Source organism: Thalassophryne amazonica, chromosome 1 (assembly GCF_902500255.1).
Source record: "Thalassophryne amazonica chromosome 1, fThaAma1.1, whole genome shotgun sequence".
In the NCBI taxonomy this organism is placed as follows: domain Eukaryota; kingdom Metazoa; phylum Chordata; class Actinopteri; order Batrachoidiformes; family Batrachoididae; genus Thalassophryne; species Thalassophryne amazonica.
The window spans coordinates 40541424-40556423 of NC_047103.1; the positions used below are offsets into that span (position 1 = coordinate 40541424).

The following is a 15000-nucleotide window of genomic DNA, read 5'->3' on the forward strand; positions in this document are numbered from 1 at the left end:
GCCCCCCCACGGTTCTGCAGGCACGCAATCCTCGGATTAATTCCAAAGTCAGTTGTGGGCACAGTTCCGCTAATCCGCTAACCGCTGATTATCGAAGCTAACGTTTTCATTAGCGGATTAGCTTTCCAGGTAACTTTGAAAACCATCAGCAGACTAATTAACGTCCGATAAATTTAGTTCCGATAACTTTTAGACCACTAACATATTTTTACGGGCATAGTGAATAAAGCTTAACAGTTAAAAACATTTGTAAAGACTGAAATCAAAGGTTTTAGTGCCTTTAGTTTTAGTGTCTGTTACATGTTTGCAGCAGACAGACAGCCATGTATGGTAGAGCTCTATCCTCTGCAGGCAGAAAAGAACAAGGAAGCGGGATGGGAAAAAAAGATCATTTGTCTTCACACCATACAGACCTGCCGTTCATTTCACTGGAGTATAGCACAGGCAGACAGTTTTGACTTATGGTTATATTTTTAAACAAACTAATTCTGGACAAATTATTGAAATCAACATCACGTCTGTCATTTTACAAAGTGAAAATATTAGCTGTGTTTTAGTTTTAAAGAAATGCACTAATTTTGAAGGTTTTAGTGTTTAGACACATATGCCGCAATGCATCAAAGGAAAAATAGTTTCCTCACGTCAGTGGTTTGTTGGTCGGTATAACACACAGTTACTGAAACATGTGGTGGGTTTTACAAATAAATCTGTATTTGTAAATATGTATTTTTTTTCATTTGTTAAAAAAGGCAATATGAAAACTGAAAATTCTGTTTGTTAAATCCTTCACCATTTTTAGTGAATGTGTGGCACACTGCAAAACTGTAGACCTGCACAAAGCTGGGATGGACTACAGGACAACAGGCAAGCAGCTTGGTAGAAGACAACAACTGTCATAATTATTTATTAGAAAGTGGAAGAAACACAAGATGACTGTCAGTCTCCCTCCGTCTGGGATTCCATGCAAGATCTCACTTTGTGGGGTAAGGATGATTCTGAGAAAGCTCAGAACTACACAGGAGGACCTGGTCAATGACCTGAAGAGAGCTGGGACCACAGTCACAAAGATTACATTAGTAACACATGATGCTGCAAGGTCCCCCTGCTCAAGCCAGCACATGTCCAGGCCCATTTGAAGGTCACCAGTGACCATCTGGATGATCCAGAGGAGGCATGGGAGAAGGTCATGTGGTCAGATGAGACCAGAATAGAGCTTTTTGGAATCAACTCCACTTACCATGTTTAGAGGATGAGAACAACCCCAAGAAAACCATCCCAACCATGAAGCATGGGGGTGGAAACATCATACTCTGGGGGTGCTCTTCTGCAAAGGGGACAGGACGACTGCACCGTATTGAAGGGAGGATGGATGGGGTCATGTATTGCGAGATTTTGGCAAACAACCTCCTTCCCTCAGTAAGAGCACTGAAGAGGGGTCATGGCTGTGTCTTCCAGCATGACAATGACCCCAAACACACAGCCAGGGCAACTAAGGAGGGGCTCCATAAGAAGCATTTCAAGGTCCTGGAGTGGCCTGGCCAGTCTCCAGACCTGAACTCAATAGAAAATCTTTGGAGGGAGATGAAACTCCAAACCTGAAAGATCTAGAGAAGATCTGTATGGAGGAATGGACCAAAATCCCTGCTGCAGTGTGTGCAAACCTGGTGAAAAACTACAGGAAACGTTTGACCTCTGTATTTGCAAACAAAGACTACTGTACCAAATATTAACACTGATTTTCACAGGTGTTCAAATACTTATTTGCAGCAGTAACATACAAATAAATTATTAAAAATCATACATTGTGATTTCTGGATTTTTTTTTTTTTTTTTAGATTGTGTCTCTCACAGTGGACATGCACCTAAGATGAAAATTTCAGACCCCTACATGATTTCTAAGTGGGAAAACTTGCAAAATCACAGGGTGTTCAAATTCTTATTTTCCTCATTGCATTTCCTGGTCCAACAACATTAATAAGCCAGTTAGCACATGGCGCTGTCTGCTTTCTAAATCAATAATGTGTGAATTAATTCATTTTGTCACAAGTGAAAAGATTATCCTCAAAACACCAAAAAATAGAGCCTACAATGAAAAATGTAAATTTGCCCTTGAAGTGTACCAGCCAAAATTCCCAGTTAGTCCAATAGTTTCTGCCATGTTCCAGGCCACATGAGAGAATTCATATGGCATTTATACTCCATCAGTGTAGAACGCTAATCACTGAACTCAGGCACGCCGTGTATTAAAAAAAAAATATACACCAGAGTCATATCTGTTATATCAACTTAATAATTTAGCTACACTTAAAATAGTGTTGATCTAAGGGCCTGCTGTAAAACTTTCTCCTTTAATAGCCTTGAATCACAAGGACGAGATCCTACTGAGAAAAATATATATTCTCATACCTCTTCAACTAGTGTCTGAGTATGCTGAATTCCTGTCTGCTCATTTGAGTTGCAGCTGCATTTATAAATCATAAAAAAGTAGATAAAGGCATTCTGCCAAGCAAACGCATTGGGCCACACACATACACTGACTGCTGCATAGCCATTCTACTTTAGCTGTGCTGCATAGTCTGTTAAAAAGGTTTTCTGTAACTGCACAGTGGCAACCATAATGAATAATAAATGCATTAATGAGTATATGTGTACTTCTGATTTATTTTCTCCTCTGTTAAGTTTGCTGCTGCGGCAGTGAGCTAGCCTCCATCTGTACTCGGCTTTCAGGCACAGAACTGGAGACTGACCTCCCACACAGACGCACATGGGCTAACCAGAGCACTAATGGCAAATAATGACTGTATGCATACAGACGAGACACAAACATTGGCATCAAAATGGAAAAAAAAATGTGAGCAATCTGACAAAGTCCTTGATAACAGCAGTAAAACTGGATTCAAAAAATGTGAGCAATCTGAAAAAGTCCTTGATAACAGCAGTAAAACTGGATTCAGCCATCCTACCGAATGTTTTACCTGCTTAGTCCTTGTCTTCCCCTCGGAGGATAAATTATGAATTGTGTACCTTGCCTGACTCAATCCACAAAACAGTACAGCGACAATACCTGAAAAAGATACAGAAGATATATGAGAAGTACAAAAAAGAGAGATTAATTTCAAAAGAGATTTGAAAGAAATATAATTACAAAGATTTCTAAATATAGGCATCAACAAATGGACAAGTATGCATTGGTATTTGATAAAAACACTCATACAGTATCTGTATAATAACGCTGTAAGTAAAGATGGGACAAGACCACCTGGGAGTCTCACCCAGGACCTTTAAAGGGTCAAGTGTGAGTCAAGATTAAGACTTTTGGATTTTGGAGTGGACGAAAACAAGTCAAGACAGACTCTGAGTTGAGACAGGGAGCTAAAAATACAAGTCTGAACTTACAGAACCTGCATTCTGCACTAAAGCTGCTTTTTGAAATTAATGCTCAAATGAAGTTTATGTGATTAACGCAGCCAACTTTAACGACAGTGGATTGTTTGCTCATTCTTGGTGCTCAGCAGAACCAACAGACTGAAGAGAGCGTTGCATTGTGGGATCTCCTTTCAAATATAGAACCACTCAATGTAATGTCAATTCATTTAACTTTGTTATTCTAATTTTTAATCAGTGTGTATAATGATTTCAACTGCACGACAAGACAGAGTAAGTGAAATGGTGGTCTCAAGACCAAGAATGGACTTGAGTACTACAACACTAGCTGTAAGTTTACTGTATATGTGCTGTGGATTCCATTCAGAACAGAGAATACACCATATGAGGTTCTTCCAATGCAGGAGAACATGTTATAAAAGGTCAAGTCCGGGAGCATGTGCTCCTGCTGTTGCACAACCATGTTAGATCCCAGATGGCAACCACCCAGGCAGACAAATGGTCCATTCCCATCATCTATCTGCCACAGCCATATGAAACATGGGTGTTCCTTTGGCCTTCTCCAGGTACTGGGATTTTCAACACAGAAAACTTCATGCTGATTAAAGCACAGAGAAATGCAACTCATGGCTAAAATATTGTAGCTGACATTCCCTCACAATGTAATCAATATTCATCTAGTCATCTTAGTCTCCCTAGGTTGGTTGTTTGAAGTCATTTCAGCAACACCCAAACAACCTCCAAAGACAGCAAGTGACCAAAGACATCCAGTCAATGCCTTAGACAGGAAGACTCTTACAAAGATATTTGCATTACCAAACACCTCTGTCAAGAGACCTCAAGACTCTATAAGCTCCCACTGCACCAATAGGCCTATAGCCCAGAGACATGAACGTCATTGCAAAGATATGTTCAGTATTTTCAACACAAGCAAATACACCTCCATTGGCCGAGTCTCATAAATTATTGAAAGCCTGGATGTTAGTCTTGATACAGTACAATAGCAAACCCAGAGACTCCAATTGGTTCCTCAGTTTCCCAAGTGGTGCAATCGGAGTATCCACAGATTCCACCAACATCACAACTATATTGGTCAACCACCATTTTTTAAACCAAAACAAACATTGGAATTTACCAACCACTCTGTGCGTGGTTGAGTACAGTTCTTTCTGTCTCAGTCAAAAATATATTTTTAAGTAAAGTCTGCAGTCAGTGCTTCAAATAAAGTATACAAGCCTTAAATGAGACTCCAACGAAATCCTGCCAATCTGGCAAACACACAGAAACAGAATGAATCCACATGGGAGAATCAAGCCTTGAGTTCATCAGTTTTCTTGTATGAAAATCCTTCTCCCCATGAAGTTGGATGCAACAGGCAAAATTTACACTATGCTGTTTCCCCAATCAGTCACAGAAGCTTGTAACTCCTTCAGAGTTATCTGGGTGTCTCTGTGGCTTCCCTCAAGATTCTTCAGTTTTTGTAGAACTGCACACACCAGACAAATGGACCCAGTGGTGGGCACAGCTAACCGAAAAGTTAGCTTCAATAATCACTAATCCACTAACTGAAAAGTTAACTTTTTTAACACTAAACCGATAAACATCTAAAAAAATTAGCGGAAGTTACAGCTAACCACTAGCTTTTAGTATTGAGTTGGCACACTGTCGGCGACTGATATACCACTTTCAGCTTTTAGTGCCGCAGAGTGCGAGAACTCTCTGGGCATGTATTATAGATGGAGACTCACCACTAACATTTCAATGTCTGGGCAACAGATAGTCTCCTTTACATTCACACATCCTGGTTTGCACTACTTGATGTTAATTAAAAGTACGAGACCCCCACCTTTATGTTTGCCACTTAACTTTGGGTTTCTGTCTGCCCTCACCATTGAAGAGCCAGGTAGCTCCAGACTGTAGTCCGGAATGTTGCTGGTTAGCCAAGTTTCCATGAAGCACAGCAAGCTGCACTGCCTCTACACTTAACTTCACCAGGGCAGAATTCCCATTCCCCATCACACACAAAGGAATAGCTGGTTTGAACCTCCACCGATTCATCAGGTGCCTAGCACCAGCTCTGCTTCCACAGTGGTGTCACAACAGCTCCTACAGTGTTGGATGAAACTTGTTGGCATGACTCCCTGCCTGCAGTGCGAGCAGTTGATTTCTTGTATAAACAAAGATGCAACTGCCATGTTTCGGTTGAATAGTAACAGTATCCATAGGATAGAAAAAGGATCTTCGCAATGCGTATTAAATAAAAACCAACCAAACAAAATGTAACCAAGGGAAAAAAAGTGAAGTGAAATGAAAAAGACACGAGATAATCAGAGCTACTGGAAAGGCTCCCACACCCGTTCTCAGACACAAAATACCAGAATCAGTGTCACTGTCCAAATACGTACGCACCTGACTGTAAATGTAGGTAAAATAGTTATTTTAATTAAAGCGGAGACTGAGACAATAATTGGCAATGTGAGAACAATCAGTTCAGGTACAGAAAAAGGGTTGAGCAAAATGAACAAACCAGGCAACCCAAATAAGACGGCTTCAGAGTTTAAACTTAAAGCCCCTCTCACACCGAAGGCATGTCTGTGATAGGTGTCAAACTGATTCCAGAAAGGGCCAAGAGGGTGCAGGTTTTCTTTGTAACCACCCACTGCACCAGGTGATTTCATTCAGTGATTAACTGATTCCATCTGCTCAAAGTGATATTAATCAGTAAAATCACCTGGTGGAGTCAGTGGCTGCAAAGAAAACCTGCACCCTCATGGCTCTTTCTGGAACAGGTTGCCTACCCCTGGTAGTGTAGTGGAGCGGAGCAGAGTGAGGCAAAGCAGGTGAACAGGCCCTTGGTGTGAGCACCCACTGTTCCTACACGTTTGCAACATTGTGCGGGGACTGCACCCACTTTCCCACACATTTCACCCTCTGTCCCCAATCTTGGGGATCTGACACTATAAACAGCTCTGTCAGCATGGTTCCACACCACAACTGATCAAGATGGCAAAGTGATTCTCTGTTCAGGATGGCTTACAGTTGATACTGGAAGAGACAGTGTTTTTTTTCAGAAACATATGTTTATTGAGTTTTAACAACGACAAAAACAGTATTTTAATACACTGAACAAGGCATATAACAACCAAACTATAAAACTATAAATTAAGAATACAAAGTGCAGGACAGTCGGGTACTGGATTCCGGGTCATCTGAGAAATGCATTTTAGAACTTCATTCCAGAAATTTCATATCTCAGGACAGTCCCATAGGCAGTGAAGTAAGGTGCCCTTCTCAACATTGCATTTAACACAGATATCAGGAATATTTGGATTCATCTTATTCAGTTTATCTGGAGTAATATAAGTTCTCATAATCCAATTATATTGAATCAGTCTAAGGTGGGTATTTACTGTTAGGAGTTGAGCCTTTGAGCACACCTCTCTCCAATCCTCCTCTGAGAGATCTATTTTCAAGTCAGTTGCCCATTGAATTTCCCTGTGTTCAGCAGAGTCTTTATGATTTGTCACCAGTATATTATAGAGTAAGGATATTTGACCCTTGCCAGAACGATTGTTCATTGCTATGTTTTCTAGAGACAGAGGGTTTTGATGTTTATGCAGAGGAAGAAGTTTAAGAATGTGAGAATCACATTTCTAAAAATTCAGAGTCTGACATTGAGTTTGTAGAGGAGGATGAGCATCAGCCAGGTCCGAAGTGTGAAAGAGCCTCAGGACCAGCTCTTCAACAGCCAGGACTAGTCTGTGAAGTATGTGGACCCAAGGTGGACAAAAAAAACAAAACAAAACACACACACACAATATACATGCACCCAGTGCAAGGACTAAATATGCAACACACACACACACACACACACACACGGCCCTCATGCGCTCTATAGTCTGTTATGAAAATGACTGAGTTCAATGGAGTTAATGTGTTGTTCAGACAGATGTGTAAACTGACCTGAGTAAATTAAATTTCTAATGAAATTCAAATCAATAATACACTATAGTTTTGGAACAACTTGCTTAATTTGGACATGTTAATTATTTTCCAGTTGTGCCTGTTTTATGAAGCATTTCCTTATTTTCTTACATTTTACTTAAAAAATAAACAAAAACGAGTTGCATTTCTATTCAAGAATGTGATTTAACAAAGGTAAAAGGAACAAAGTTAACATATGTCATGTTTATATTACTGGCAATTGGGATGAAGTAAACATCTGCTGAGTATTTTAACAAAAAAAAAAGAAAGAAAGAAAGAAAGAAAAGCCTCAAAATGCAATGGGTCCACCAGACCGAGCAGGACTCACTGTGTAATAAAAAATAAATACCCAATAAGGATTGATAGGCTGGAAAGCACCAGGTTGTTCAGAAACGTTTAGTCATGGATTTAAAGTTTCTGAACAACCTGGTGCTTTCCAGCTCATCATACAGGGTGATGTGTAAGTGGCATATAACGGTCAGTTGTGGAATGAGTTAAGTTGAGCGGTGAGTATTTTGAATATGATCAAAACACTCGCTGCAAACTGGTGAGTGTCAGTGTCGCCGAATGAAGGGTCCCCCCTAAAAATCGGTCTGCCCTGCCTTCACTGCGCATGCATTGTTTTGGAACTCAGCAGAGTCAGCTGCGATTCACAGATTATCACCTTGTTTCTGCTTAAAACTGCACTCCAGTCATCTTCTATCTCAGCGACTGATATCTGAAGCTTTTGTACAACAATCATTTCCACATAAATTCAGCCTTATTTCATAATAAAAACAGTGAACCGATCAGAGCGCAGCAGCAGCACGGCAGACACTTGACGTGCAGCTGTGCCTATGTTATTTCGGTGCGTTAGTAGCAAAATGAGGCTATTATCGCTTTGTTTCTGCTTAAAACGGCCTCATTCTCCTTAAAACTGACTTTAGAATGATTTAAGAGGTTTTACCTTGTCATCTGATGGTTAATAATCACATTAATCCATTTGATCGCTTTGGGTGAAGAGAGTCAAACTCAGATGTGATGCTGTGGTCCCAAATGATGCATGTGTAGTGAAGGCAAGGCGGAACCAATTTTTAGGGGAGCCGTTCAGTCTGCGACGCTGGAACCCATGTGGCGTCTGAGATATTTCTGGTGGATAGTGGCAAGTGCTACACATGCTTCAAAGCCCCAAGGAGTTTCTGTATGAGTGGGGCTTAAGTTAAAAAAAAACAATCCAGCAGAAAACCAGTGGAAAGCAAAACAGGGTGTGTAGTTAACAAGGGAATGATCTACACGGTGACAGCGGGAAGCAGTATGTGAACAGATGAGCATCTGAAATGTCAAGAAAGCTCCTCTAGTTAATAGCAAATAAATTACGAACGTTCAGACCTCATGACACCTAATACACAGTATGTTTTTTTTTGTGCATTTTCTATTTTTGTGTGTGTGTGTGGGGGGGGGGGGCATCAGATGAGAGCAACCCAACCCAGTAATGTCCCTCTTCCACTCTGTGCAGCTGTACAAACAGCTTAATCAAAATCTGCTGTCCAGCCCAATTCAAGCATCCTCATGTTTCTGACCAGAGAATAGTCTCATTTCTATTTCCAAGACTTGGAGCTTTGGTCAAAAATAAGAAGTAATGACATCATTTCAATAGATCGTGGCAGATGCAGCAGAACAGAGATTAACAAAAGGAAACAACTGAGAAGCAAAACATGGTGGGGCGTGGAACAAAAATGAAGAAAGAGGGTGGAGGAAGTGATTAGAGGCCCCTGCTGGTGAAGAGAAGGCTGGCTGCAGCAGAGAGGCAGAATTTGAAATGCATTTGATGAAAGGTGCATTGCTGCCTTACAGTATATTCTTGCTTTGGTGCACAAATTCAATGTAACATGTCTTCTTTCACAGTTCTGAGAGAGAATGATAGAGGATAAATAAATGGGACATTATTTAATGGGTGGTATTAATCGGAGGACAGAACTGGCAGTAATACATATGAAGAACTAGAAAAGGCACAAGATTTGGATTTTGACCTTGGTCTGTGACCTTCACTTTTAACCTACAGTGCATCTGGAAAGTATTCACAGCGCTTCACTTTTTCTACATTTTGTTATGTTACAGCCTCATTCCAAAATGAATGAAATTTTTTTCCCTGAAAATTCTACACATAATACCCCATAATGACAATGAAAAAGTTTTTTTTTTTTTCAAATTTATTAAAAATAAAAACGAAGGAACCACATGTACATAAGAATTCACAGCCTTTGACATGAAGCTCAGAATTGAGCTCAGGTGCATCCTGTTTCCATTGATCATCCTTGAGATGTTTCTACAGTTTCATCAGGGTTCACCTGGGGTAAATTCAGTTGACTGGACATGATTTGGAAAGGGACACACATGTCTACATATAAGGTCCCACACCTGACAGTGCATGTCAGAGAGCAAACCAAGCATGAAGTCAAAGGAATTGTCTACAGACCTCCAAGACAGGATTGTCTCAAGGCACAAATCTGGGGAAGAGTACATAAACATTTCTGCTGCTTTGAAGGTCCAAATTAGCACAGTGGCTTCTATAATCTGTAAATGGAAGATGTTTGGATCCACCAGGACACCTCCTAGAGCTGGCCGCTAGTCTAAAGTGAGTGATTAGGGAAGAAGGTTCTTAGTCAGAGAGGTGACCAAGAACTCGATGGTCACTCTGTCAGAGCTCCAGCATTCCTCTGCGGAGAGGAGAACCTTCCAGAAGGACAACCATCTCTACAGCAATCCAACAATCAGGCCTGTATGGTAGAGTGGCAAGACAGAAGCCACTCTTTAGTAAAAGGCACATGAAAGCTCATCTGGAGTTTGCCAAATGGCACCTGAAGGACTCTCAGACCATGAGAAACAAAATTCTCTGGTCTGATGAGACAAAGGTTGAAGTCTTTGGCGTGAATGCCAGGTATCACGTTTGGAGGAAACCAGGCACCATTCCTAGAGTGAAGCATGATGGTGGCAGCATCATGCTGTGGGGGTGTTTTTCAGTGGCAGAAACTGGGAGACGAGTCAGGATTGAAGGAAAAATGAAGGCAGCAATGCACAGAGACATCCTGGATGAAAACCTGCTCCAGAGCGCTCTTGACCTCAGACTGTGGCGAAGGATGACCTTTCAGCAGGACAATAACCCTAAGCACACAGCCAAGATATCAAAGGAGTGGCTTCAGAACAACTCTGTGAATGTTCTTGAGTGGCCCAGCCAGAGCCCAGATCTGAATCCGCTTCAACATCTCTGGAGAGAAATGAAAATGGCTGTGCACCAATGCTCCCCAGCCAACCTGATGGAGTTTGAGAGATACTGCAATAAAGAATGGGTAAAACTGCCCAGAGATAGGTGCACCAAGCTTGTGGCATCAAATTCAAGAAGACTTGAGGCTGTAATTGCTGCCAAAGGTGCATCAACAAAATATTGAGCAAAGAGCGTGAATATTTATGTGCGTGTGATTTGTTATTTTTTTTATTTTTAATAAATTTATAAAAATTAAAGTAAAAAACATTTTAATGCTGTCATTATGGGGTGTTGTAAGTAGAATTTTGAGGGGAAAAAAAATTGAATTTACTCCATTTTGGGACCCAAAAATAAAGAAATAAAATCCACAGATGCACACAACACTATGTTCGGGGTTAAAACTGTTAACAGGTTCAAGTCACTAAGTGAAGCTGGTCTATTACTCTCGCCACTTTTGTTCAAGGACGGTGATCTGCAATAGTACAAACTAACTTCAGTAGCTTCTCTTCACAATTCAACCAAGTGGATTCAGAATGAATCCACTTGGTTGAGGGCAAAGAGCACCTTCTTGGTTTACATAACACTGACAGACACATCTTCCACTGTCCACATCAAAAACGGTTACACCGAGTACTTGGCAAAAGATCAGACACATCACATAATGAGTAGTTGTGAGGGGCATAAGATTAATGATGTTAGGGTTCCCTGTGAGCCTGAGGGTCATTAAGCACCCACTCACCAAACTCCATCAATTAATAGAGACAGAGAGTGGTACAATTACCAAAGGGCACCAAGGAGGACTCCAATTGCTCATTAGGTTCTTTGGGATGAGGCACTGCTTTACCCCAAAAGGACCATTAAAGTCCTGAAAAAGGAAATACTTTGAGTAATACTCCTCAGATTCAATTTAGTCCAGGTTTGTACCAAGAATGCCAATGACATAATTTATTTTGGTTTACACTCATTCATCACTCATCTTCAACCACTTATCCGGGATCAGGTCGTGGGAAAACAGCTCTAGTAGGGGACCCCAGACTTCCCTTTCATAGGCCACACTGACCACCTCTGACTGGGGAGTCCTGAGGCATTCCCAGGCCTAGGTGGGGATATAATCTCTCCACCTAGTCCTGGGTTTTCCCTGGGGTCACCTCCCTAGGGAGGTGTTCCAGGCACGTCCATCCAGGAGGCATCCTTACCAGATGCCCAAACCATCTCAGCTGGCTCCTTGCAATGCTGTAAACTGATCCAGTGAGTGTTGGAGGCCACCGGCCGATGAAGCCAACAGGACTACATCATCTGTAAAAAGCAGTCATGAGACAATGAGCCCACCAAACTGGAAATCTTCCTCCCCCTGACGACACTTCAATATCCTGTCCATGAATATCACAAACAGGATTGGTGACAAGGCGCAGCCCTGGCGGAGGCCAACCCCCACCGGAAAGGAGTCCGACTTACTGCTGAGCACCCAAACACAGCCCTCGCTTTGTGAGTACAGACAGAGATTGGATGGCCCCAAGAAGGGACCCCCTCACTCTATACTCCTGCAGTACCTCCCACAGTATCTCCCGGGGTACCCGATCATAAGCCTTCTCCAAGTCCACAAAACACATGTAGACTGGATGGGCATACGCCCAGGCACCACCCAGGATCCTTGTGAGAGTGAAGAGCTGGTCGGTTGTTCCGTGACCAGGATGGAACCCGCATTGTTCCTCTTCAATTACAGGTTCGACTATCAGCCAAACCCTCCTTTCCAGCACCCTGGAGTAGACTTTACTGCCAGAAGCACCTTGGTGCCAACCGAAAGTCCTTCTCCATGGTTCCTCCGAACTCCTCCCACACCCGCTGCTTTGCCTCCTCCACAGCAGAGGTTGCTGCACTTCGGGCCAGTCGGTACCTCCTTGCAACTTCAACTGAAGGACTCCTTCAGTCGGATGGCTTTCACGGTGTTCGAGGGTTGCCACCCCTTGAGGCACTTCCAGGCAACAGTTTCCCACTGCAGCTTCAGCAATGGAAGCTTTGAACATTGCCCATGCTGGCTCAATGTCTCCAACCTCTACAGGGATGCTAGAAAAGCTTTGCCAGAGGTGTAAGTTGAAGATCTGTTGGTCCTCCAGACATTCCCAGTTCACCCGCACTATCCGTTTGGGCTTACCAGTTCTGTCCAAAGTCCTCCCCCATTCTCTGATCCAACTCACCACCAGATGGTGATCAGCTGACAGCTCTGCCCTCTTCACCCGAGTGTCCTGAACATGCGGTCTCAGCTCAGATGATATGATCACAAAATCGATCATCGATCCTCGGCCTAGGGTGCTCTGGTACCATGTACACTTATGAGCATCCTTACGTTCGAACATGGTGTTTGTTATGGACAGTCTGTAACTAGAACAAAAATCCAATAACAAATGACCATTCGTGTTTAGATCAGGGAGGCCGTTCCTCCCAATCACACCTCTCCAGGTGTCTCTGTCATTGCCCACATGTGTGTTGAAGTCCCCCAGCAGAACAATGGAGTCCCCCCAATGTAGCGGCGCTCAGCCGGGGACTCGTAAGTATCCCCACACGCGCCCAGCGCCTCACACCCTGGGCAACTCCAGAGAAGAATAAGGTCCAACACCTATCAAGGAGAGTGGTTCCGGATCCGAGGCTGTGCATGGAGGTGAGGCCCACCAGATATAAGTGGTATCGCTCCACCTCCCGCACAAGCTCTGGCTCCTTACCCCACAGTGAGGTGACGTTCCACACTCCCACAGCTAGCCCCTGCTGCCTGGGTCTGGCTCACTGAGGCCCTCCACTTTCACTGCCACCCATGGGACAGCGCACCCAACACCAGCAGTCCCCCCTGCAAGTGGTGAGCCCACAGGGTGGAGATGGAAGGTCCACGTTGCCTTTTCGTGCTGTGCCTGACTGGGCTCCATGGCAAGCCCAGCCACATAAAGGCCTTGTCAGAGTTGTTTAGAGTTGGACCTGAACAGATCAACTACTCAGTTTACACACACAGAAATGATCACGCGAGAGACACTGAATTTCTTTGTCCTGTACAGGAGAGGACAAACGAGAAGCTCCTTCAGAAAGAACTATCGTCCGTCCTAAAGGTCCCGCCCATTTGCCTCTCCTTTTATTGAATATCGTTACATACAGCATATAGGAGTGACAACATAACAAAACAATGGAAAGACACAAAGTCTGGTCTTACATTGATATGAAAACTGTTATGGCTTTTGAGCCCTCAGTCTCCTAAGCTTTCCATAACAATGTCCAGCCCTTGAACCGTGTTCCAGTTACAATGCTCTTCTTCAAGGCTGAACCATTAATCAAAAGTACACATCTGCGATTAGCCAAACATGACCCTAGCCAACCAGTCTGACATTCTAGAAAAACAATCTGCACATTGAATGGTCAAAGATCATCTGCTCACTGTTTGACAGTCTTAATGATCACTTGAACCATTCAGCGTATATGATTGCTTTTGACAGTAAGTAGTTATTTAAAGGAATAATGGTACATGAACTTTCACACATGCATATACGTATATATGAAAAATAGAGAACAGAATCAAAGACATGATTACAGAGAGTACATCAAAGTGAAGACATTAATATTTGATAATACATATATTGACAATATAGAGAAAAACCCTGTCAGGCCTGATCCAGATGGGGTCCCTGGGCTTCCTCTGGGCTGGGTCACATTTTCTCTGCCTTGTTTTGTCATGGTGTCTTGTGAACCACTGTTTCTCAAGCCTCTCACCTGAGAGCAATTTGCCATGGGAGACCCTACCAGGAGCACAAAGGCTCCAGACAACACAGCTCTCAGGTACATAGCGGCACATAAACCTCTCCACCACGATAAAGTGATGGTTCCCGGAGATGAAAGTATTTTGGTTTATGGAGATATAATTTATTTATTTTATAAAGGATAATTAAAAATTAAAATTAAAATTAAAAATTTTGACACAGCTGTGATATTACAAAGTTTCCATAACTCAGGAAAATTACGACCGAATTAGCACTGACATTTTGGGTTCTGATAAATACATCTATTAATGTGGTACAAAGAATCAACACAGACAAGGTTATCAAGCTATCTGTAAAGTTTTGTTGCTCATCACAGGGTCCTTGTGGCCACTGGAGACAACTGTTGCTTGTCACATATGTACTTCAATAAAATCATAGGCTAGAAGATATGGTGAGACCTGATATAACCTTTATTTAACCAGGTTAGTGCCACTGGGATCAAGATCTCTTTCACAAGGGAGACCTGGACAATAAAAGTTTCCAATTCACCTAACCTGCATGTCTTTGGATGTGGGAGGAAGCCAGAGCACCTGGAGGGAACCCACACAAACATGGGGAAAACATGGAAACTCCACACAGAAAGGCCACAGGTGGGAA

General features: G+C 42.5%; 1 protein-coding gene across 1 annotated transcript in view; it reads right to left on the reverse strand.

Moving 5' to 3' along the window:
• Positions 1 to 15000, reverse strand: part of LOC117508771 (sodium/hydrogen exchanger 9-like) — a 308738-nt gene that overhangs the window by 184573 nt on the left and 109165 nt on the right. Inside the window, exon 9 of the mRNA XM_034168606.1 lies at positions 2976 to 3064. Coding sequence (XP_034024497.1) covers positions 2976 to 3064 — 89 coding nt within the window. The remainder of the gene's footprint in view (positions 1 to 2975; positions 3065 to 15000) is intronic.